Source organism: Sinohyriopsis cumingii, chromosome 18 (genome assembly GCF_028554795.1).
Source record: "Sinohyriopsis cumingii isolate HCF-2022 chromosome 18, ASM2855479v2, whole genome shotgun sequence".
Lineage (NCBI taxonomy): Eukaryota > Metazoa > Mollusca > Bivalvia > Unionida > Unionidae > Sinohyriopsis > Sinohyriopsis cumingii.
The window spans coordinates 74283680-74308332 of record NC_142978.1 but is presented as its reverse complement, the minus strand read 5'-3'; the positions used below and the strand labels follow the sequence as shown (position 1 = coordinate 74308332).

Below are 24653 nucleotides of genomic sequence, written 5' to 3'. Positions count from 1 at the left end.
GAGGTTAGTGTTAGGACTGGTCAGCCTAGTGTCAGGATAATGTGACTTGGTGGGGCATCATGCTATATGTCTGCAACATGATGCCCCAGTACTGGGCATCACTATAAATTGCCACACTGCAGACATAGCAATATGACTGAATTTTGTTTTAAAGCTACATTAAAAATCCAAATCACACACACATACTAGTGGGTCCAGCAATCACAAAGGACCTTACATTTAGCCATACCTGTGTGAAATCAATAGAAATTTAATTTATTTTCTCTGAAATTGCGAGGGCAATATTTATCATATCTTCAATCCACTGACAGACATGACTAAACTATAGCTGAACAATATATTTATTCAGAGAACAATGACTAGAACCTGTTGCTGTTACAGAACAGGTGTCAGTATGGTGGTATCATGATACCAACTACAACATCATTGACTCCAGCATCTGTATGCTTTATTAAACTGGGTTTTTCCAGGTTGCTGCAACAACATGTTTCTGGTTATTCTAGGAATAATTGTGTTACGTGTCTTTGCATTTTTACAAAGATTACATGACTTTCTTTTAATATCTTTATAATGTTTTGCACAAAAACATTGGAAATGGGTTTACTGTTGATATCGGGGCCCCGAGTGGTCTAGAGCGCTCTCCGTTACGGATCATTGCCATCTCACCTCTGTCTGCGTGGGTTCGGGTCAGCCAATGTGGGTATGTGAGAAAGCTTGCCAGTAGCTTCTCGTGGGTCGGTGGTTCTTTCCGGGGTTTTCCCCGAGTTCTTCCTCCACTATTAATACCGGCCGCCATGTATAGCCTATCGTGTGCTGAAAAATGGCGTTAAACCCTACAATAAGAATAACTGTTGATATCATATGACTATTAGATCTCTGATGTCATGGACAATGTAGGTTGTGAGATTTGGGTGGACATGTGATTAGCACATTGATCTTTTCTTTGTATTTTCACAAAATGAAGTGAACTCAGAATACATCTTTTACCATACAGCATCTCTCGAATTCCACAAATAGCATTGTCCAGTATGTTTCCGACCTACATAATTACATTTTAAAGCTAAATCTTCAAAAACTTAATATTTAAATTTTGCTTTCTATTAAATGTACGTTGACTCAAAACCATGTAATATATGTCATATTTTATGCACATATTAAGCTAGTGCTGCCTTTGGTATTTGTAGTTTTTTGGCTCAATTTTTGTCCATTTCACTGCTGCCTATCAATCATTTATACTTGTTTTCTGTGTCAAACTCAATGATGCCAGTATATACTTTGTAAATCTGAAACAGAATCATAGAAGAAACATGTTCACAACAATTTTCAGCTCATTTTGGTCTGAAACCAAAAGAGATTATGGCATGGTCTGTCTTCCATCTTTCAGCTGGCACAAGTTTGTTATCACTACTCACAGTTCACTTAATTACGAGGTTTACCATAAAACTTTACACATATATCACTTGGTCTGTTGATCCTGAGTGAGAAAGGTGCTGCTCAGACATCCAGTATAACCAACACAGTGGCCATCTTAAATCTTGTTTTTGCTACTCCTTCTGAATGCTTAGTTTGCCTTAGCAGCCATACTCCTTCTAAACAAAGTCTTAGTGGCATGGGGTTTTCACCAGAAGTCTTATGTCAAGTTGGTCCTAAATGAAAATGGTCCACTTGCATATCCAATATGGCCACCAAAATGACCATTTTGACAATTTTACCATTCCATCAAGATGGCTGGTCATATTAGCATAAGGTTTTTGCTGAAAAGCTTCTTGTAATATCTAGTTGATTTTGAATGATCATGGTGCATATCTGACCTCCACACTTGAAAATTCTTTTATCGCTACTTCTGAATGGATGGTCATATTGACATTGAGACTTATGAAATCTAGTTGGTCCTATTTAGAAATGGTATGACTGATACTCAGTGTGGCCACCATTGCAGTCATCTTGAGAATCCTATTGGTGGCGCTATACAGTTTCGCATTTTGCATAGGGTTAGGATTTTAAAGAAAAAGAATGTCCCCGGCTTTCCTCACTGGTTATACTGGCTATTTAAAAAAGACCTTGTATATCTTAGGTATAATGCAAAGAACCTTTAATTCCCTTTATTTTGGTGTATGATTGATGGGTGTACTATGGGTTATAGAGTATACAGCTTGGCCTTACTTCAAATGTGCACCTTTCAAAAAAGTGCTAGCTCTACTTGGTCATTTTCACTTCCTGAACTTCAGAGGTCAATTGTATAAAAAAGAGCCGATAACTTTTTTTACATTTTATATATTTGGTAATTCATTCATTGCACTTTCAGAAGCTGGTATTGTCTAGTCTGGCAAAATTCATTTTCCCTATTTTAATAGCTGCTATGTATAGTGTACTTTAGACTAATTCAGACTGATTTTTTAAAACAAGGGAGCAGTCATTTTAGTTAGCAGTGTGCTTAAATCATGTAAAATTTCCAAAAGTACAATATCCAAAAGAAATATCATCCACATTACATTAATGTAGCATAGAGGTATGCAAACATTCTCTCCACTGTGCATGTTTTAAATGTGAACTACTTCACCTTACATACGTCACTCTCTCAAAAGTACATATTATCTGGTGAGCGCCACCATTATTGTTTATTTTCCAAAGCGGAAAGTATATAAACATGGATTTTTAACAAGAAGACATATTGTAATGTCTTGTTGATAATGATTTCAAATGATTATATTACTCTATCTAAATGGATGCCTGATCATTATGGAGTTTTCAACAAAATATATATAATAATGGTATTCTTGGTTCATTTATGTGTGCCACTGCAGCACATTTGAAAATCTTGAATAGAATATCAGAAATGTTTTCAACAGAAATGGTGTTATTTTGAATTCTTGAAAAATCTTTTCTGCCATTAGAGTTTCAGACCCTTCAAGAGACTCGTATTTTACTGTAAATATTAAGTATGTCATGTGACTTGGATTACCTTTTGCAAACATGGCATTGGCTGCATATGTAATGTGACACCCTTTTCTTTTTAAAGAAAATTCCAGTTCCCACCATATCATAAATACCTGAAACTTCATTTGCAAAAGAAGTATTAAATAAGTGTGTTTGAAGGTTAAGTTACTTCAGTCAAGTAAATTAAATCAATCCTGTAGGTTTACATTGTAATGTAAATCCTAGTAAACTTATTTTCCTTTCACTGGTCTAAGTTTAAATATGGACAAAGACTGAAGATTCGTACTTTGCGTAGTCTATTTGTTTTTCATCCATATTTCTGGCTACCTATTACTACTTGTAATTCAGCAAAACAACTCTAAATCTTCAGCATCTACAGTTACAAAACTTTGTGTGACTTGCGCTTTGGGTAAGAAAAGACCTGTTTTTATTTTGGGGTACAAGGTCAAGGGCACTGTACAAAGAAAAGGTGTCCACATCAGGGCATTAGTTGTACAAGTTATATCTTAACCAAACACTGAATGGTTTGCACTTGTGCTAAGGAAGAATCCTGTCAATTAGGGTGTCCAAAGGTCAAGGTCATTGTGAAAAGAAAAATGTTATTCATACAGACACATTCTATATCACAGACCAAGACCACACTTTGCTGATGGCTTGTACATAGGGTCAGGAAGAAACATGTCAGTTTTGGGATCATAAGGTCACTGAATGCAAGAAGGGGAAAAATTGCTTTTTTGCATAATAACCTCTCTAGAACAATTAAATTAACTAAATATTATGGAGGGACTTGTATTTAAAGTATGGAAGAGTCCTGTTGAATCTGAGGTCAAGGTTTGTGTGGCTTGGGAAAAACTATTTTTTGCACAATAATTTTATTTCTCTTGTAAAATCCATGACCAAACTTTGGATGGCTTGTGCTTGTAGGATAGATAACAATGAGTAACAAAGTTCTGAGGTGCAAAGGTGCTGGCAAGTCTAATAATGGTTTCTGTTCAACAAGTTTAATACAAGACGTCACATATTGTCTAAAGGTCCAGGTCAGTAAGATGTCTTTGTTAGTATCTTCGTTCAACCTTCTAATGCCTTTATAGATGACTATTTAACATGGACTGGGCCAATATGCCAATTATAGTTTTCTTTTGATAATTTATTGACGAAATAGGTCAAGAAATATATTTAAGACCAATACTCATCTGTATTAAATTTGTACCATCATGAACATTGGGTAAAAGCCAATTTATTGTTCTTTTGCATTCAGCCTGGATGGTAACAGGACTTGGTTGAATGTAGCAAAGGAACTTGAACATAGTACATCATATATAGTCATACAGGCATGTGACATTTTTAGATCACCATAATGTACGGCCAAATGAGCTTATGGTATGGCACTGCATCCATCATGTGTCATCTATCAACAATTTATATTTTCATGTTCTTATGTTTTTTTTTTAAATGCCTTGATTTCAACCAAATTTGACTGAGCTTTTTGGAATGAAGGCTTTTCAAGTCTTCATAAATTGTGCGGACCCACAATCAAACATGGCCACCATTACAAACAATAGAATAACTTATCATTAACTTCTTCTCAAAAACTGCTCTACAGAAATTTCTAGAGACCATCATGGCATTAAAGTTCATCAAGTTTGTGCAAATAAATATGATCACCATTAATAACATTAAAAGAAACATTTAAAATGACTTCTCAAACTCTGTTAAACAGAATTTTACTAAACTTACAAAAGGCTTAATGGCATGAGGGCCTGTCACATTTTCAAATGACGCTGATCCACCATCAGATATATAAATTCTTCTTAAGAATTTGATGGAAATCATACTGGTATTAATGCCTTTAAATTGTATGCAGATGACACTAATCTGCCATCAGATATGGCCACAGATTTTAAAAACTGCTTTCAAAAACATTACCATACCTGACTGAAAAGATCCACACATGAAGGCCTAGAAAATGTTACCACTCTGCAAAAAAAATATTGCCAACATTACACAAAAATAGAAATACCTTTGAACAACCAATTATCAAGAACTGAAAAATATAATACTTAAATGACGTTTTTACATTTGAACATATGTCTTCAGTTAAGTATGGTCACCAGAGAATTGTACCAAATTTGACAAAAAGTTTCTTGGCATGGTTAGCTTTCATCTTTCTTTGTACAAATGTTGCTGATCTGCCATCAGATATGGCCAGCATTTTTAATGAAAAAAAGAGAAACTTTTAAACATCATTTTCTGAATTTTTTTAACCAGATCTGTTAGAAATTGTTTCGGCATAAAGGGCTGACAAATTTATATAAAATCTGTCAAAATTTTACTAGATCTGTCAGAACTTGTTTCGGCATAAAGGGCTGACAAATTTATATAAAATCTGCTCTCAAATATGGTCACCATTACTAAAAATGGAGAACCTTTGATAAAGAATATCACCAAAATTTTACAAAAAGTATACTGACATGAATGGCTCTCAGGTTCATAAAGGCTGTAACTGAGAGCAGAAAAAAACCTGAACAGCATTCTGAAGAAAAAACCCACATAATTGTATCATATTTGTCGGTGAGCATCCTAGCTTGAATGTCTCTCAGATTTATACAAATGAGTTAAATCTGAGATCACATATGGTCACCATTGCTAAGAATTTAAAAAATAATGTGAACATTAATTTTTTTTAAATTAAACACTCAGCAATGATTAGACAAATGATGTTGATGTGACATCAAATTTGGATGAAGATACAAAATAGATAAAGCTTGAATCTCGTGTTTTCTTAACATACCCAATCAAAAGCATAGGAAGAAGTTTCTTCAGAAAGTATCATACTGACCTAGTTTACTTTTCTAACTGCTATTGCATTTGTTTGCTAGACAGGTGTCAGCCAGGTGAGCAATATCAGGCCCACTTGGGCCTCTAAATTCTTCTATTCATCTTTATTAGGGCTGGCACAAGAGAAGTTCACAACAAGCTGGAGAAAAATAGGTATGTTCCAATTATATTGCTTTAGGTAGTTACATATTATCATGTGGTCCATTATATCTGTGTAGTTCAAGATTGGGAGATTTTGCAGATATGTTGTGATTAATAATTGTCCAATCGTTCAAACATTTATCCACACGACATGGCAGTGTACATTGTCCTTGTCAGTTGAACTTCATATACATAAATTAGGAAATGGTGTGTTGGATATAATGTTTCATGAGGCAGCATAGATGACCTTAAGGTTTTAGATCCTGGATGCAACCACCAAAGGAGGTTCAGCAGGAGTCAAAGTCAAATTTGCATAGTTAGCATTAACTCACTTATAACATGAAAATTATGCACACCAATTGAGGGAGCCTGCAGTCTCTTATATAAGTAGCACAACATTTCTGAGAACACATGAAGAATTTTTTAATGTATTTTCATATTTCACAAACATAATTTTAAGTATGTTTTTGTCTGCATATTACTTGCGTTGTATTTAACATAACATGAAATCCATGCACACCAATTGAGGGAGATTGGATGTCTCTTGTATAAGTTGCACATTTGTGTAGTTTATGCCAACAGTTTTGAGAACACACAAAGATGCTTTTTAATGTATTTTCATACTTTGCAAACCAATGTAATTTTATGTATTTGTTTGTCTGCATATTACTGGTACTGTATTTACTGCCCACATTTATGGTGGCACATTAAATCAGTGTAGCTGTTTAGATTTTCCTAGCACATTTAAACTGAAAATATTTCATAAATGTGAGAATGCTAATTGAAGCAGGATCATATAACTGAACACATCCTGAAGAGGTCAAGGCCATTAAGCAGTTGTTTGCGTTCTAAAAGGCATGGTTAACATCTTGATGATCAAAGTCAGATGTAACAAGTTGTGTTTGATGTGTTCACAAAATAATTAATTTTCAGAAAACACAAATAGCTCCAACTAGTGAAGAAAAAGATATAGTTTATTAAGCTCTTTTCTAGACCTTATGACTGGTTATAATGGTGACTGGTTATCAATATAGTATGGAAGATTACATGGAAAATTATAGGATAATTATGTTTCTGAATTCAGATGTTTGGAGATATGATTTTTTTAAATGCAGATATTTGTGACTACATCCATTTAACCTTGTCATGGAATTTTAAAATTTAGTTTCATTAAAGGTAAACATTATCTAATATAATAGTCTTCACTAACAATGATTATAACAATCATTATCATCATCATTTAGCATGCTTTTAATTTTGAACAGTGTTCTGGTGTTATTTTTGCAACTTACAACAGACCAGAAAAGCTGAGCATAGGCAAAGTACCTTGTTTCAAGGATGCTTGAACCATCTAGTTGGATCTGTAACCCACCCCACTCTACCACCTTAGTAATCCAACTCTTAAAAACATGTTACTGATTTTAGTTCCTGCTGATCATAGACCAGAAGAATTTATGGGATGGTTTGTTATCCATCATCTGTCACTGATCATCTGTCCATAATTAGATTCGGGGCCCTGAGTGGTCTAAAGCGCTCTCCGTTACGGGTCACTGCCATCTCACCTCTGCTTCGGTTCGAGTTTCAGATTCAGCCAATGTGGGTATGTGAGAAAGCTTGCCAGTAGCTTGTCGTGGGTCGGTGGTTTTTTCCGGGTTCTTCCTCCACTATTAATACTGGCCGCCATGTATAGACTATCGTGTGCTGAAAATGGCGTTAAACCCCACAACAACAACAATAATTACAGTTTTGTTACCACTACTATTCCTAAGCTACATGTAGGATTGCCATGAAATGTGATACGTGCATTCATCCCATGGTCCAGTTGATTCTGAATTCAGTGGTGCTGCTTGGACAGCTGATAGGTCACCACAGGGGCTGTTTTGAAATCTTGTTCTAAATTGAAGGTCATGTCAGCACAGAGTTTTCACTGAAAGGGACTCGTGATCCTAATTGAAAATGGTGTCCATTACAACCTCCACAACAGCCAATTTGAAATTATTACTGTGCCTTTTACGCCAAAAGATTTATAGTTGGTCCTAAATGAAAATATTGCCTCGCAGACATACAGTATGGTCACCAGTGCAATCATGTTGAAAACCTTGTTTTCTTATTGCTACCCCTTAACACATTAACCCCTGGTGACGAGTATACTTGTCGTACTTTACACCCCTGATCTCCCGCGAGCCTCGCTAAAGTGGCTGAGTTTGCCTAGCTTGTCTCCCGAGTGCCGAGTTTAAGAGGCAGTATTTAACAAGGCCTTTCTCCCGCACGACGAGTTAACTCGGTTCAAACCATTGGTTGATTTAAAGCCATTTCCTACTAATGCAGGCAGTTTAACCAATCAAATTTTAGCTTACATAGATAGAGCGCACATTGCTGAACAGCGGGAATTTTTTTTCACTTCGATATCAGTTGATTTAGTGAAAATATTTCGATTTTAAATTGATGCAAATTGATGAGAATCAGCCTCTAGGAGCAGACTTTTACTTGACGGATTCTGATGGAGAATTTTCTGGATTTTAATCAGACGAGATTGATAGTGACATCGAAAAAGCTACTGAAAATAACATCGGTAGTGACAAAAATGAGAATGTTGAAGAAGAAGAAGAAAATGAAAGTAGAGCTGATCGATGATCGTAAATGATAAAACACACATTGACAAGAGGCTATACCAAGGACCAGCAACGGATTTAGACCCTTCGTGGAGCTTCTTTTTCATTTGAATAATCGTTAAATAAATGTTTGGGAAATATACGTTGTTAACATCAGTGTTCATAGTTCAAGGTTTGTTAAGTGTTTTATTAGTTTTAAAAATTTCAGTGAGAGTTCTTAGGAAGAAAGGTAAGTAAAGAGCAAGTAAAATATGCCCATTTGTGTACAGTATTCACAGGATGTTGAGTTTACAAGAGACAAGTGGAATTTTTGTGTACATAAAATATAATAATTTCATGTGTTGATGGTGTTAATAATTCTTTGTGAATCCATAATGGATTTTATGGATTATTCACAGCAAGATAAGCAAATTGGCAAGTACATCATTTGTTTTCACCATCATGCATTAGTTTTATTTCTGCATGTAGCATGAAATTTATACCATTATGTATGTAAGTTTATTGAGAACTGCCATGCCAAATTTCAGCTGAATTAAATGAATACAAATAAAATAATAACAATTTTATTGCAAGTAGCCCCCTCTATAAAAATCTGCAATCCAACTGCTGTCAGCTAGTCTCAGGAATACAGGCACTGGAAAGGCCAACACTGCTCTAGGTGATCTCTGCAAGTATGCTTCAGGGGACTGCCTAGCTGTTTGGCTCAGGGGTTAATGTGTTAATGGATGGTCATAACAATAGGGTTCTCACTGAAAGACTACTATGATGTTTTGTTGGTCCTGAATGAAAATGGTGCCAATCTGACATCCAATATGGCCATCACCAAGGCTATCTTGAAAATCTTGTTCTAGCTACTCTTGAACAGAAGGTCATTTGGTTTTTGCCAGAAAACTTTTTATATCAATTTTATTCTAATGAAAATTGTTCTTCTATGGCCACCACAGTGGCAATTCTTGAAATTGCTACTAATCCTAGATGGATGGTCTTCTTGACATTGTGCTATCACCAAATAAACTTGTTATCATGCCTAGTTGGTCCCAAATACAAATGGTGCCAATCTGATATCCAGACTATGGCAGGTATCTTAAAGTTTCTCTTGTATGAAAATTCGCATCAGCATAAGGTTTTTCACCAAAGGACTTCATGGAATGTCTGGTTTGTCCTAATGAAAATGCTGATTGGACATTCATGGCAGCCATCTTGAAAATCTTGTTATTGCTGCTTATCTTCAATGGAAAGTCAGTTCAGCATATGGTTTTCACTAGAAGACTTTGTTATGACGTCTATTTGTTTCTGTATAAAATGATGTAGTTTGACCCACTGGAAAAATTTTTTATTGTTGCTGTCACCAAATAGATGTGGCCATATCAGCATGCAGTTTTCACTAAGGCTGAAACATTTACAAAATGTTTAAATGTTTACAATAGAAAGATTAAAAATTCAGCCTTTCTCCTGATTTGCTTATAGCTATGTAAACCATTATCAGATTTGCATGCTGTTCAGTCAGTGATTGTTTAATTTGCTATTTGAAGGTGCATTATGCTGCAGAAGATCGGAATCTTTGTTGTTTGCAATTTGACTTGACTTAAAAGCGAGTACATGCAGTATATTTATATAAATGATGTCATCAAATAATGACCATATATGTAAGAAAAGAAAAATATTTAAACAGCTTAAATTTCACATTTTGACAAATATTATTGATCTTACAACAAATAAGGTCACCTTTACTGAAGTTTCAAAGACATTTAAAAAAAATTCTCAACAGGATTTGGAAGTATCATCTAATAATAAAGGTCTTTTATGATGGATACTTGATGTGTCATAAAATATACATAAAGATACTGATACCTTGAAGCATCTGTTTCTTGATTTATACAAAAGCATCCCACTGACCCAGATTTCTCAGCTTTTTACTCATGCATATAATTTTACTTATGCAGACATCAGCTAGGTGAGAAATCTCTGGCACATTTGGACTGCATACTGTATTTATATCGTCAAAATTGTGTATCTGAGTTTGTAAAACTGAAATAAAAAGAAAATAAAGCCTGAATAATGCTAATCTGGTACAGAGTCCAAGAATTCATCCCCATTGTTTGTTAATGTTCTGGTATCCTCCATCGACTAGTAAATCATCAAGGTCTAGTCATTATAAATATCATCAGACTTCCTTGCCTTCACTTTCATGTGCTGGGGCTAATATAGAGACTGAGCTTGCACTTTGTAAGCAACACATTAATCATTTAGTTTGTGATATCTATTAATGGTTGCAACTAAACACGTGTCAGTTGTGTGGTAAGATCAAAATATCCACCCTCTGTTACTTGCCACTTATTAAGTGTAAAACTTGCAACAGCTCAGTCGAAGGGTGGTTACATGGGAAAACAAGCTAAGGGATTAAGTTGAAACATTTACTGGAAGAGACAGAACTGAACAAGTACATGTATTAAATTTGCAGCTAGATCAAAAGGATTGTCAACTTGGAAACAAAACAGGTGCTGCTTTTGCAAGCCAAGGGCTTGCTGGGCCACATGCACTTGCAGAAAACTTGTATATGGTAAACAGTTACCCAATTGCTCATTTTTTTAAAACCAAGGTTTTTCTCAATGGGCAGGTTCCTGTTGGCAGGCCTAAGAGTACATTTAATATAATGTGAGATGTGTAATCATCCATCCTACAACAATTTACATTGGAGCAAGTCATCAGAAAAGACACAGTATCATATTTTACTTAATGAAAATAATATCAGAGAAATATTAGTCATGAAATTATTTGTCTATACAATTATCAGTCATAAACGGTTAAAATGAATAATGTTAAAATTAATTGCATTAAATATTTTTCAGTGATGATTAAAGGTAGTGGAACCAAATATTTTCATTTGAGAGACCACTCTTTGGAATGCAACAATTACAAACATGGTGGTTAGCTTTATCTGTGAATACTGTAAAATAGTTGGGTAAAAAAAGAAATATCTTAATTCACTTTGAAAACACATGTACAGCTCTCCCTCATTATAACACATTAGTCGGGATCCATTACCATGGACCATGTTATGTACCAAACTGCATTGTATTCGAGAAGCGCGATGTATATGAAACAGTGATTATGCTGTGGCAGATCAGGATCTTTGTTGTTTTCAATTTGACTTATAAGTTAGTACATTTGGTACATTAAGAGGTTTTCCTAATAATTTATTCAGAATCCAAGAATCGCTTGCAAAAAGATGGAAGAGCTTGATACCTAAACTCACATTTTCCACAATTAACTTGCATTTTGTGAGTATGCAAGCATTAAATTCAAGCCCTGCATTCATCACACATTATCAGTGAATCATTCAGACCATGTTCATCACACATTATCAGTGAATCATTCAGACCATGTTCTTGAACCACATGATTTGTAGAAGAGACTAGAGTATCATAATTTTAATAAGGGATAGATGTGGACAACTGTTGAAAGATTCAGTTTTTATTCTAGAGGCAGAAGAAAGGGGATGAGTGTTGGGGAAGGTGAGATGGTGAAAATTAATAACTAATGGATATATTGGAACAGTATTGGATGTGTGTTTACGTTTATTTTTCTATTCATGATTTAATAAACCATACTCTTTTTTTTAATATAAAAAATGTGAAACTCGTTTTATAGAAAAGAAGTGAAGCTTTGAAATTTGTACCTGGATATTTATTGTTGGCAGACGGGCCCACCTGAAGGAGTGTTTTGACATACTAAAGAAACAGATTCCCAATATGGAGGACAAGAGAACCTCCAACCTCAGCATTCTACGTGGATCCCTGCGCTATGTCCAGGTGAGTTTGCAACTAATAATCCATCGACTGTAAATATCATTGGTTTACCTATCTGGTATGCATATTGATTGGTTGGATTTTTGGTTAAAATCCTTAGTGAGGATTTGTTTTCTTCATATTCTCAAGTCATGATTTTTGGTTGATATGAAGATATTTTTTTATGAATGTACTGAACTTGAAGCTCTTACATATTGCTTCTAATCATTCTGGATGTTGGTTTTTTAAAGCATTGGACATATTTTTGAATCTCTTTTTATATCCCACCAGTATGTTATATGAGTGGCATATTGATGCTAGTATGTCCATCTGTCTTTGTCTTTGAACATTATCATTATTGAAGCTCAAGACTCAAACCATGCATGGTATCTCCATAAAACTTCATACATATTCAATTAACTCTTTACCTTCTGCTAACACATATATGTGACCATGAAAACAGCCTTGTAACCCCAGAGACGCACATACAAGCTGCTAATAATACTCTCTCTGTCCTGGCTGGCTTATACATGCGTTTCTGGCCAAGGGTTTGGAAACCCCAGATACGCATATACATGTTTCATGTTAAAGCTTTGTATTGGATGAAATTACAAACATCCTTTCTCCTTTATAATATTTAGTCAATGAAAATAGTCCTTACATAAAATGATGAACGTATTCTGTTAGTAGTTTTACAGCATATAAGCGGGAAATTCTATTGAAAATGAGGTCAATGGTGACAGTAAAACAAAATGTCAACATTCATGTATTCTGACGACAATTCTTGTGGAAGTTTTGAAGGATTTGAAAGTGATGATATTGATTTTAAACAGATTCAAGATGAAGGATTGGACATTAGTATAAGTCCTGTTTCGACACCTGACATTTCAGATTTATCTGAATCCAAGGATGAAACGCAAGACAATCAAATCTGGTTGGAACACATGAGACCAGTAAATGTGGATGACCTTACAGCAGTTTCAGGGCCAGCATTTATTTTAGAAGAAAATGCAAGGGAGATAGATTTCTTTTTCCGTGCTTCAGGCAGTATCATAAAAAATTACCAAATCGGCATTAAAATAGTGGTGAGAAAAGTAATCTAATATACATTTTAAACACAGAAATATTGAGATATATTTTTTTAATTATAAATATGTGAATATAAACGTTGATTCCTGTGGATTATATGTACTTGTTGGTGGAAATGAGTGGCACAAAACATTGGTAAGTGTTTAAAATTTTATTTTTCATTAAATTACATTGTTTGCATGGGACAAAATTGATACAGAAAATGTAGACAGCATGTAAATAACTCAAGAGGTTCTCACTCAGGCAGCTATTATGATGTTCTGGGGTTCAGCCTACAAACAGCTGCTAGAAGGCAGGCTGCTAATCAGGCTTAGTAGCCAGGGCAGCAAGTACTAGCAGAATGTAAAGAGTTAACTATCCATTGGGTACTTATAGCAAGAATCTGGTTACTGGTGGAAACATCATCAGTAGATAACTCTAGTCATGTTGTGTTTAAAAGCACACTTGTCAACAGGAAAATCTGTAACCTGACATGGTGATGAGGGTGAGAAAAGTTGCAGCTCTTTTTCAGCACTTCTGGATGATCTATGTTTGTTTAAAAGCTGTCAGAAACAGGACCTATTTATCACAGAACAATTTTTTTCTCATATTCCCTTTATTTCCATTATTTTTAATTAAACAAATGAAAACTTCAGCTTCAGTCGAGGTTTTCTCGAGTTATAAGTGAGAATATACATATAATTGCTAATTCTACCCATGTGCTATTTTGTCATTCTCAACAGTTTTTCCAGTCCCTCTTTACCTCCCCATCCCCAAATGATTGACCCCCACTCTTTAACCAATCACCATATAGCTTAGTTGAACTGCTTCGTTAAAATGACAATATTTTCATTCAGTGCAGACTTAGATCCTGCTGTCAGATCATCCTGGTCAGCTGTCATTTGTGACCTTGTTCAAGGTACTTGCTGGATTCTGCATGATGAAACCTTGTACGTTTTGATGGGCAATGACACATCAGAAATTAAATCAAACCAAAACCTACTCATCAGCTTGTAATGGGTATATATATATGTCTGTGTGTGTGTGTGTGTGTATATATATATATATATATATATATATATATATATATATATATATGACAACCAGACTTGTTTTTCATTTTCAGACACTGAAGAGGAAGGAGAAGGAATATGAACAGGAAATGCAGAGATTGGCACGAGAAAAAATAATGCTTCAGGAACGAATGGACGCACTAAAATCTGAACTGGCTAAAATGAATATTGATGTGGACCTTAAAGTATGGACACAAAATTCCATACCAGATGATGAGAACAGCTCCTATTCAACTGTCACAGGTATGGAGAAAAGACACACTTGAATGTCCTAAGTATGGCCTGTTAACCTGAACAGCTGTTGGATATAGACTAGATCTTGTGTTGTCCTTCGTCCATCCATTAGCACAGGTTTGTTACAGCTACTCCTCATAAACTACATGGATGATTGCCACAAAAGTTTACATACATCTTCATCTAGCTGGCTTTAAATGAAATGGTGCAAATTGGACATCCAAATTAGGCCACCAACGCAGCTGTTTAGAAAATCTTTTCGTCACTACTCCAGAGTGGAAAGTCTTAACAAAATAGGGTTTACACAGAAAGACTTAATATGTCTGTTTGTTCTTAAATAAAAACTGTCAGTCTGATATAGAATATGGCCACCATCTTGGAAATCTTATCACTAATCCTCCTGGATGGAAAGTTTTGTTGACTGGGTTTTTACTGGAAGATTTCTTATATGCTTAACTTACAATTTAGCCGCCATCTTGAAAATCTTGTTATTGCTTCTCCTAAATGAAAGGTCAAATCAACATTGGGTTTCTACCACAAGACTTACTAGCATGTCTAATTGACCCAAAACGAAAATGGTGCCACTCATACACCAGTGTGTCCACCATAGTGGCCATTTTCAGACTTGTGTTATCACTGCTCCTGAATGAATGATAATATCAGGATGGATTTTCACTGAAATAGTTATGATGTCTAGTTGGTTGTGATGCCAATGTTGAATCCAGAGCAATGCAGCTAATTTGAAAATCTTGTTATTACTGGAAAATATCACAGATAGTTCAACACTCAGCAATTAAAAGGAAGTGTCTTGTATTGAATTCCTGAAAATTTTACCCAGTAGAGTGTTTTTTTAATGTTGATTTTGCTGCTTTAAGAATAAATCTTTTGGTATCCCATGTCTTTCTTTCAAGATTTATTTGCAAAGAAATATTTTTAAAAATTGGTGAAACATTGTTTGCCAGTTGCGAATTGTACCATGCTAAAGTGTCTGAAATATTTTTCATTTTTATGTTATCACGTACATTGTGCATTCTTTTGTGGTATTTATATAATCTTGAAAATACTGATATCTTTTCTCCCAAATGATGGCTATATAAACATGGGGTTTTTACCTGATTTTTCATTGTGCCCTGCTGTATATGCATTTTCTCTTTTTATGGCTTTTCAGCTAAAACACTCTCTTGCTAAATTTTTCTGTAAAGGTTTTGTATTGGAATCCAAGCATTGAAAATTCATAACAAATGTCAGTGCTATCAGTTATTGTGATGTAAGTTCCATCCTCTTCAGAATCCGGAAGTCCCATTATGAGTGAGGATGAGGAAGAAGATGCTAAGAAAGGCACTTTAGCAGCAAGATCAAGTCTGAAAATTGTACCCACAAAAGGTAAAATTAAATTTATTGTTGATCCCATGTGATTAGTGGTAAAGCAAGACATTTAAGTCACGTTCCTAGCAGCAGCATCCTCATCAGTTTGTTATTGTTTTAATTACTATTATTTATTATTTGCATATAATTGCATAAATATTCTCATTATATGTGGCACTGATCAGTATAAAGTTAGAAAATCAATTCTAGCACATATGTATTCAAGTAGTGGTTAACGTTTTTTCATCAGCTTAATTTCCCGATCTATTTGATAGATTTTATTCATATTTGCAATGAGTCATAAGTCTGCAGTACTGTCATTTACCCCTTCAGTCTTGGACTCGAGGTTAAAGTCAGAGAAAATTTGCTTCGGTTATATAAGATTTTATTTGCTTATATTTCCTAAACTCCATGGATATTTATGTTCATACTTGCGATGAGTTGTTATGAAGCTAAGACAGTACATTCGGACATGTGCTTGCTGAATCTTTTGATCCAAAAGTCGAGGTGCTTTTGATGATGAACTTAATATGCAGGCTATTGCCTGGTTTTCGTGTCCGTATTAGATGTTCAGCAAGACATGGGATAAGTTTTCCAGCAGTACTTTTGAGTGTCAGCAGTTTCAAGACAGTGGAAATGTTTTGTGGTTATTTTGTGAAATTTAAGAAGTATACCATATTTTATATCAGAGATTTAAATTCCAAAAATTCCAAGATCATTTTCCCACATTATTTCTATGAGCTAGTATGTCAAACTTTGCAATATATCTTGTCCCCCCACCCTTCCCCACACAGAAGTGAAAACTTTTGCATTAGTTTGTTGCATCCAGTTTGTTTTTGTTCCATTGGTTATATGATGGCCCGGTTTTCTATCTGAATGCGTGTGTTTGTTATCACTACTACTAAACTGCTGAGAGGATTGTCATGAAACTTTGCACTCATACCTTCATCCCAAGGTCTTGTCGTCAGTCACTTTATCGTTGGATATAGTCACCATGTATGATTGAAATGATACATCACAATGAGTATCGCAACACACAACCATCAACACATAATATCTCTATACATAAAGAATAAAGAGGCAAACAACTAATAATTACTAATAATTATTGATGGCCTTTGAAGATTTATGAGATAATTATCATTTTCAGTCAAATTCTCTACCTTCAGCAATGAATGATTGATACATTGATGAATACTTTGCAGTAAAAGAATAAAAAATCTGGTAAAACTTGATTTAGTTTTATTCCAATAGACAAGTTGATAGCATTCTTGCATTAATTTTTCAGGTCAACATTTTTTATCTGTACTGGCTTGTTAGCAAGAGAACACAAACATGTATGAGTGGATTTTTATCGAACCCAGTTGTGGATATATTTGAAGAATACCTTTAATGAATAGCGATACATTTAAATAAATTTAGTACATGGGTATATCTTGACATTGTCTGTAGCAAGTTTTGTGATTTTTATCGTGGTCATTTTCTTCAAGGTTCAGAGTCAAAGACCATTACAAATAATTAAATTTTGCTTTGCACATAACAGTTATTATACGATCATGTAAGAAATTTTATTCACCAAATTTGGTTTATTGAACTTTCTCAAGAACTTCTGAAATGGTGTCACTACTTGGCAGTTGAGGAATTTAATAGACGGAACAAATGGATTTGTCATAGATTCCTCTGAAATTCTTTTTGACAAATATAGCTTCATTCCCTTCAGGTAACTCATGCCAATGAAGTTGCTGTTGTTGAATGCATGGTAAAGATACCTTAACTAAAAGGATGAACACAGATGCCTGGCCATAGTCCCTGAACCCAGGTGATAATTAATGTCTGACAGGCAGCTGGAGAGATCAGGGTAATGCACTATGGTGCTTAAATTCATGTATACATGATCCTTCTGGAATGTCTAATGTTTATTATTGGACAATGACAGTTTGCATCATGGGGCACCACTTGACATAGTTGGCTGATCCCTTCAATAGTAACATACATACATACATCAGTCTGTCATAAAAGGGGCCCCGAGTGGTCTAAAGCGCTCTCCGTTACAGATCACTACCATTTCACCTCTGTCTGTGTGGGTTCGAGTCTCGGATTCAGTCAATGTGGGTATGTGAGAAAGCTTGCCAGTAGCTTCTTGTTGGTCGTTGATTCTTTCCGGGGTTTTCCTGGATTCTTCCTCTACCATTAATGCTGGCCGCCATGTATAGCCTATCATGTGCTGAAAAATGGCGTTAAACCCTACAACAACTACTACAACTGTCATAAAGTTTTACTTTTGCTTGACAGCTTTACTGGAAATTAATGAATTTTAGCCAAATATGGTATGCAGCTCAAGATTCATGAAACCTCAGAAGAGTTTGATATTCAGCTTCTGGTTCATCATTTTAATGTCAATCAGATTTGGCATGCAACCTTATGTTGATGAGACATTGGTTGAGTTAACTTTCAAACATTCCATAACATCATTTACAGGAGTTGTACTATCTTGTACTGAAAAATGGCATTAAACCCTGCAACAACAACAATTGCCAATTATTTGATATAATGAACATCATATTAGCCCCCAAAGAATACTTTGTGATGAATTCTTCATTATTACAAATTATTTGTCTGTTCCAAAATCATTAAAGGTAGCAAAGGACTACTGGTAAACTTAAAAATTTCCCTTACAGTACCATTAATACAGCCTCGACTGCCAGTTGTTCAAGTAACCTTCCCCAGAAATACTCTGTCAAGACCAGTTCTTCAGCCAGGATTGAGCTCTATCCAACTAAACAGTAATCCCACCAGTGTTATCGTGAGGGCCCCGCCGGCGGTTAATGGCCCTCATGGGATGTCTACACCTATTCTGACGACCCTTGCAGCCCCAGCGATCAAGCAGGAAATGGGAGTTCGACCTCCAGTTACCCAGATTCTCCATCAGACCCTCACACAGAGGCAGGCACTGTTGCGACAGCAAATTACTGTAGCCCCAAGTAAGTCATTATCTTTTGCTTTTCCTGCTTCAACAAATAACAGCTAACAAGACATAGGTTTCATTTTTCCAGAGGCAGTCATAGTAGTGTTATCAATGTTAAGATATTTTTATACAGTTTTTGAAAGGAACATACACATCTTGTATTACCATTATTTGATTGCAGGACAAAAAAATTTGACTTGGAGGAGTTTTAAACATCCTTGTCTTTGGCATGGTATCCATTCTCTTGTAACAAATATAGTTTGTATTACTGAACACACTATGGTGTTACTAATATTAGTAACAAAGTACAGATCCACTGGACTTTCAGGTTAATATTATTCGAAGAGGCAAATCAGATAACATAAGTAAATAGTTGGACCTGACATTAGTTTACATCCCTTGGATACTTTTCCACTTTTGGTAAAAATTCTAGCAAATGTCTTCAAAATAAAACTACTGCAATGAGAACCTGATCAAATAAAACTTTACTATCATACTGGATCAGAAATGCACTGGAATTTGTTGTATATTTTTGAGGTAGCAAGTCTGCCTGTTGTCAGTTTATAATGTTACGAGTCTATGCTCTTAAAATAAGTAACACAAAAGAGTGAAGACAACAAGCTTTGTAAAGTTTAACTAATAATTTATTTCCCTAGACTACAAAGTAAATAACAAATGAGAAAAAAGAAATTACTGTGAATTAAATCCAAATTGTAATCCAAAAATTAAAAAACACAAGTCCTATCAATGAAAAGTTCTAAGTGAATTCCAGTTCAAATCCAAATGAAAATCCAAGATGTGTCAACAGTCTCTTGTTGAATCACAGAAAATGTTATTCCCATTTTTTCATTCTGTATAAATTCCAGTAAATGTCTTTGTCCAAGAATTAATTTAGAGCACTTTTGTATTTCCAGTGAAATCAATCACTTGAAATTCAATAATTTGAAGAAAATAAAAATTTCAGCCCCAAACTGGACACAACATAAAACAACTTAACATCTCAAGTGTTAAGGCACAAGTGATAGAATTCTTATCATAACATCAAGTTATAAGACTAACTGAAATGCAAAACAGGTTCCCGGATGGGGGTCAAGAGTTCATCCTTCTGGAAAAAATAGAAGTTTACGAATTAATATGTGCCTCACATCACTTAGACCAGGTATGACCTTGACTCGATGATTCCTACTCTGAGAAAGAATTTTTAAAAAATTTAACAAGTTGTTGACCAAAACTGTCACAGATTTTAAGGTTAGCAACAAGATACAATGTTTCTATTATTAGGTATTTACATCAATGAAATACATTTTTTAAAAATCAATCAAAAGTAAAAACAGAACTGAATTTAATTCTGAAAAAAATACAGTCCAGTAAACAATATTACATTACAATAACAAACAATTAATTTAAATATACATAACAATAATTAATTTATAAATAGTAAAGTGACATAAAATACAAATCTTGAGTTGAAAATTGTAAAATATACATTTCTGAAAGAAAAAATAATTTTTTACAAATAAGTAGTTTAAGAGAAAACTAATGAAGTATGGAGGGATAACACTAAAACTGAAGCAACAGCAAATCCAGAACTGAAAAATTCCATTTTCCAGTATAATGATAAGTATATAAATGCTTTGATTTTGTTCTTTGATTGTGTTTATTTTAAATTTCACAAATATCTGGCAGCCATGTCGATTTGGGAGGAAAATGTCTTTAAAGAGCCAATCAAACTTTAAGATGGCTGATGACCATACAAACATGCACTTTTCCTTCATTTTAATGAGCTCAGATAATATGGAAACCCATTTATGATGCAGAGACAAGTGAGAAGTCCATATTTTTTCTTATCTCACTGTTTTCAGAATTCACTAATTTTTGTCCCTCTTTTCACTAATTGTGAGTCTGGAGGGTTGGCAGCTCTGAAAATTGATTAATGAAAGTTTTATTGTTCGCTCCTTTTTAGGGTTGAAACGATTCACCCTTGCCATGTATAAATACAATTCTCAATACACAGCCTAACATACGATAAATTATCAATATACATATCAGCTTAATGGTCCTGTCATCTTTAGAAGGTCTGTCAGTGGTAGGGTGGTACCATTTGTAAAGTGTTGACATATTGGGTGTGATTCGAGTACGCAGATTACATCGAAAGGCCTATCAGCTATTTATATGTCATTATCATCTTTGACCAGATTTTAAAAATACTTCCAAACAGACTACCTGTTTGTCAGTGAGTTTATTTAACCTTTGAGGCCATTTCAGGCTGCTTCATTTGATCAGGTCTCATCCGGGTCAGCATGCCCTTTGTTTTGCATCACATCAATGCTTTTAAACATCTTACCATCTTAACTTAAATCTGGAATGCATTCAGGGCATCCATTAAATTGATATTTTATGGAGTCCTGAGGACCCGACAGGGTCTTTACAAGATGTTAAAGGGTCCCAGAGAGAGAGAGAGGTCTCACTAGAATTTAGGTGAAAATAGGCGTTCCACCAGCAACAGTTGCAGTTCCCTTTCACAAGCATCTTGGGTATACATGAAGTGTATAACATCCATTATAATGCCAGGAATAAAGAGACACAAAACCCTGTCAGTTTTACTTATTTGTAATTCTTTAAATATATATATATTAAAATTGCTATCCTGTCATTTGACTTGGGAACATGCTACACAAGGCCATTATTTAGACAGTAATATGCCTCACCCTCCAAAACAAAAATATCCGGCGATGTGTCTTAATTACAGAACTGGATGGTCATGAATTTAATTTTAAAGTTTTCAATGAGCATTTATGTGCTCAATCCTAAGTGCTGAATTTTATTACTCTCATAATCTTCTCAATCTTTGTAAAACCGTGTTGATTTTTCCTTTTTATCTGATCTGACATGTTTTGAAGTTTGCAACAAGGTTCGCTACTGGAAAATTGGCAAAAATTCGGAAGAAATGAAATTGTTTTGCAAATATTGACAAAAGTCGGGGAAAACCCCAGGAATTTTCCTCCACAACGTGATGCCTGAAACAATTACGTAATTAAGTCGTAACTGAACTGATCGCGAGTTAAATTTATCGAGCTCTAACCAGAATATCAGGAGGTTGCGGTAAGGATCATTTGGGTGCGTGCCATAAATATATTTGTTGAGACAATCCAAATGTTCAGTGGATTAGATTCATCTAGTAGACTTTTTGTTTCACAGACAGCTCGATGTCCGTATTTTTTTTTAATTTTTATGAAAGGTATAAAAACCCATTTAGCATCACAAGAGGACAACATGGTGGTGTTAAAGCATAGCCACTTAGCAGATGGGCTAGCAAACTGAAGAGTTAAATCTGTATGAAATCAATAGGAAAATTATTTATTTTCTCAGAAATTGCGAGAGTATTAAAATCGTTATGTCTTGAATGACGATGAAACTAACACGTTGATGAAATTGGCACAAGGTTTTCACCAACAGTCTTCTAATGGTGTTTACTCTGTTTTAAATAAAAATTATACCAGTCTTCTTGCATATGACTACCATAATTTGAAAAATCTTATCGTTCAAGAATATTTGAGATGGTTTTGATACTAGGCTCTTCAAAAGAAAAATATTTCAGACAATAAAGCGTCAGTCTCTTTGAGATACTTTTATTCCATTTCTTTTTGGTCTTTTTAAGTTTAATTTGTATATAGTGTTCTGTTACAGTGCAAGAGACCACCTGTGTTTCTTAGTGCAAAGACTTACAAAAGGGGTACTAGCAGCTGCCTCACTTAGTGCTCAGCATTAAGAGGTTAGGGTCAGGAGTCCAAAAACACAGACCACACTATAAGCGAGGGCACGAGTTAATGAGGAACCTCCAAAAATCCACATGACAGCCAGAGAACGCGGGGGGTGGGTAGGCTGGGCTATTTGATGACTGAATCCTCGTTTAATAATCACATTGAGAACAATTGTCAATAAAGTGCTTTTTTTAATGAAGTTTATAATTCTCTTTCAGTTAAAATTTTGTTCAAAATGTCCAACATCTGAAAGATCGATAACATGATTCCAACTGGTTTCAGTAACCCACAAAGTACATGAAAACATTTGTGTATTATATCATAGCTTTTTGTTTTGTTGACTAATCTGGTTCCCAGAGTGATGTATAATGGTATTTTATGTAAATGAGGAGTCTGTGAAGCATGGAACTTGTCTAGCTGTTGATAGTCTACCAAACAAGATTCCTTTTTTAATAAAAAAAAAATGCAACATTTATTGAGTGAGACAATCAGCTACGTCGAAACTCAGTTTTTGTATTGTTCAATTTTTAAAATATTGATGCCATGATTTCATTGCAAGTAATAGTGAAACTTCTTATCATCTTTGAGAATATCTTGACGTGCGAATTAAGGAATTCTCTGAAACTCATTTTCCCCCACAGTGATCCAAAGTTCTTTATTTTACGAAGTACTCATTTCTCTTGGTTGCCTTGCTGTCTTTAATCAGTTATTACTGAGCAAGTTAATTTAAGGTAGTTTAATTAGATTACATACACAATAACATTTATAAGTGTTTGATTGATCAAATGAAATGAGTTACCCGACATACAACTGGGGCCACTGGTTCTTAAACACATACAATTTGTAAAAACAAAAAAAGAATTTATTTTATTCCACCTCCTTTATTTGAGTCAAAAGACATAATTAGCATGATAATAGAAAAGGAGGCCCACTTTTTATTTAGTGCAAAAGTTCAACAAATGCTTCCGCTAGTCCAACATTAAAACACAGTGGGTATTTAATTATGTTCTCAGAGAATCGCTTGTGGAAATAGCTGTTACAATAGATTGACACATTTTACATTTAATTACAAGAGGACACATTGCATTTATGATGATTGCACTTTAAAGTAACTAAAAGATAGAACTAGAACACAAAATTCAATTGATAATTTTTTTTTATTTAATTGGTATTTATTTAAGTACTGCCTCCACTAGGCTTAAGTGACATTTGCATTGATCAACATATCCTTGAATATCGTAATTGCGGTGTACTAAGAATGTTGTTTTAGAAATAAAATGTAACAAATTATATGGCTTCGTATTAAAAGTAATGTTGATTAAAATTTCCATGTCCTATGAACAATTTTTGACGATAAAACAAGCGATATATCAAAGTTTCCATTGCAAATTTTTATCCCGATTTTCTTCAAATTCAACAATAGGGATCACCTTTTTGGTATTTTCTGGGTCTAAAAAATGGGATCCATGTATGACCCTTCATTATAAGAGGGTTCGCGAGGTACCAGGGTGCAAGTTATCAAGGGAGTGGTATATGTGTATATATCCATAATTATAGTCTTTAGTGTGATCAAAATCAAGGTTTGCATGATTTACAACAGAAACCTGTACCCATGCCTTGAAATTAAAGGTAACAGTGCTTGCACATTTATTGTTTAATGTTTTAATAAATGAATAACAGTCTTTTTAAAAAGGTCTGTTCCTGATAATGGTGAAAAACTGAGGTAATCAAAGCAGTATCTACATATATCCTGCCGAGAAGTTTTAAAGGCAACAATTTCACAGGATCCTTGGAAAAATATTAAGTATTATTTATTTATATATTTATACGCCTGTTAACTTGTCACTTGGTAGTTTCTTCTGTGCAAAATT

At 34.6% G+C, this 24653-nt stretch overlaps 1 protein-coding gene across 1 annotated transcript in view; it reads left to right on the top strand.

Moving 5' to 3' along the window:
* The window catches only part of LOC149776988 (uncharacterized), a 40198-nt gene that overhangs the window by 3909 nt on the left and 11636 nt on the right, over window positions 1-24653 (top strand). Inside the window, exons 3-7 of the mRNA XM_089941726.1 lie at window positions 5887-5928; window positions 12229-12340; window positions 14511-14700; window positions 15979-16074; window positions 18735-19037. Coding sequence (XP_089797852.1) covers window positions 5887-5928; window positions 12229-12340; window positions 14511-14700; window positions 15979-16074; window positions 18735-19037 — 743 coding nt within the window. The remainder of the gene's footprint in view (window positions 1-5886; window positions 5929-12228; window positions 12341-14510; window positions 14701-15978; window positions 16075-18734; window positions 19038-24653) is intronic.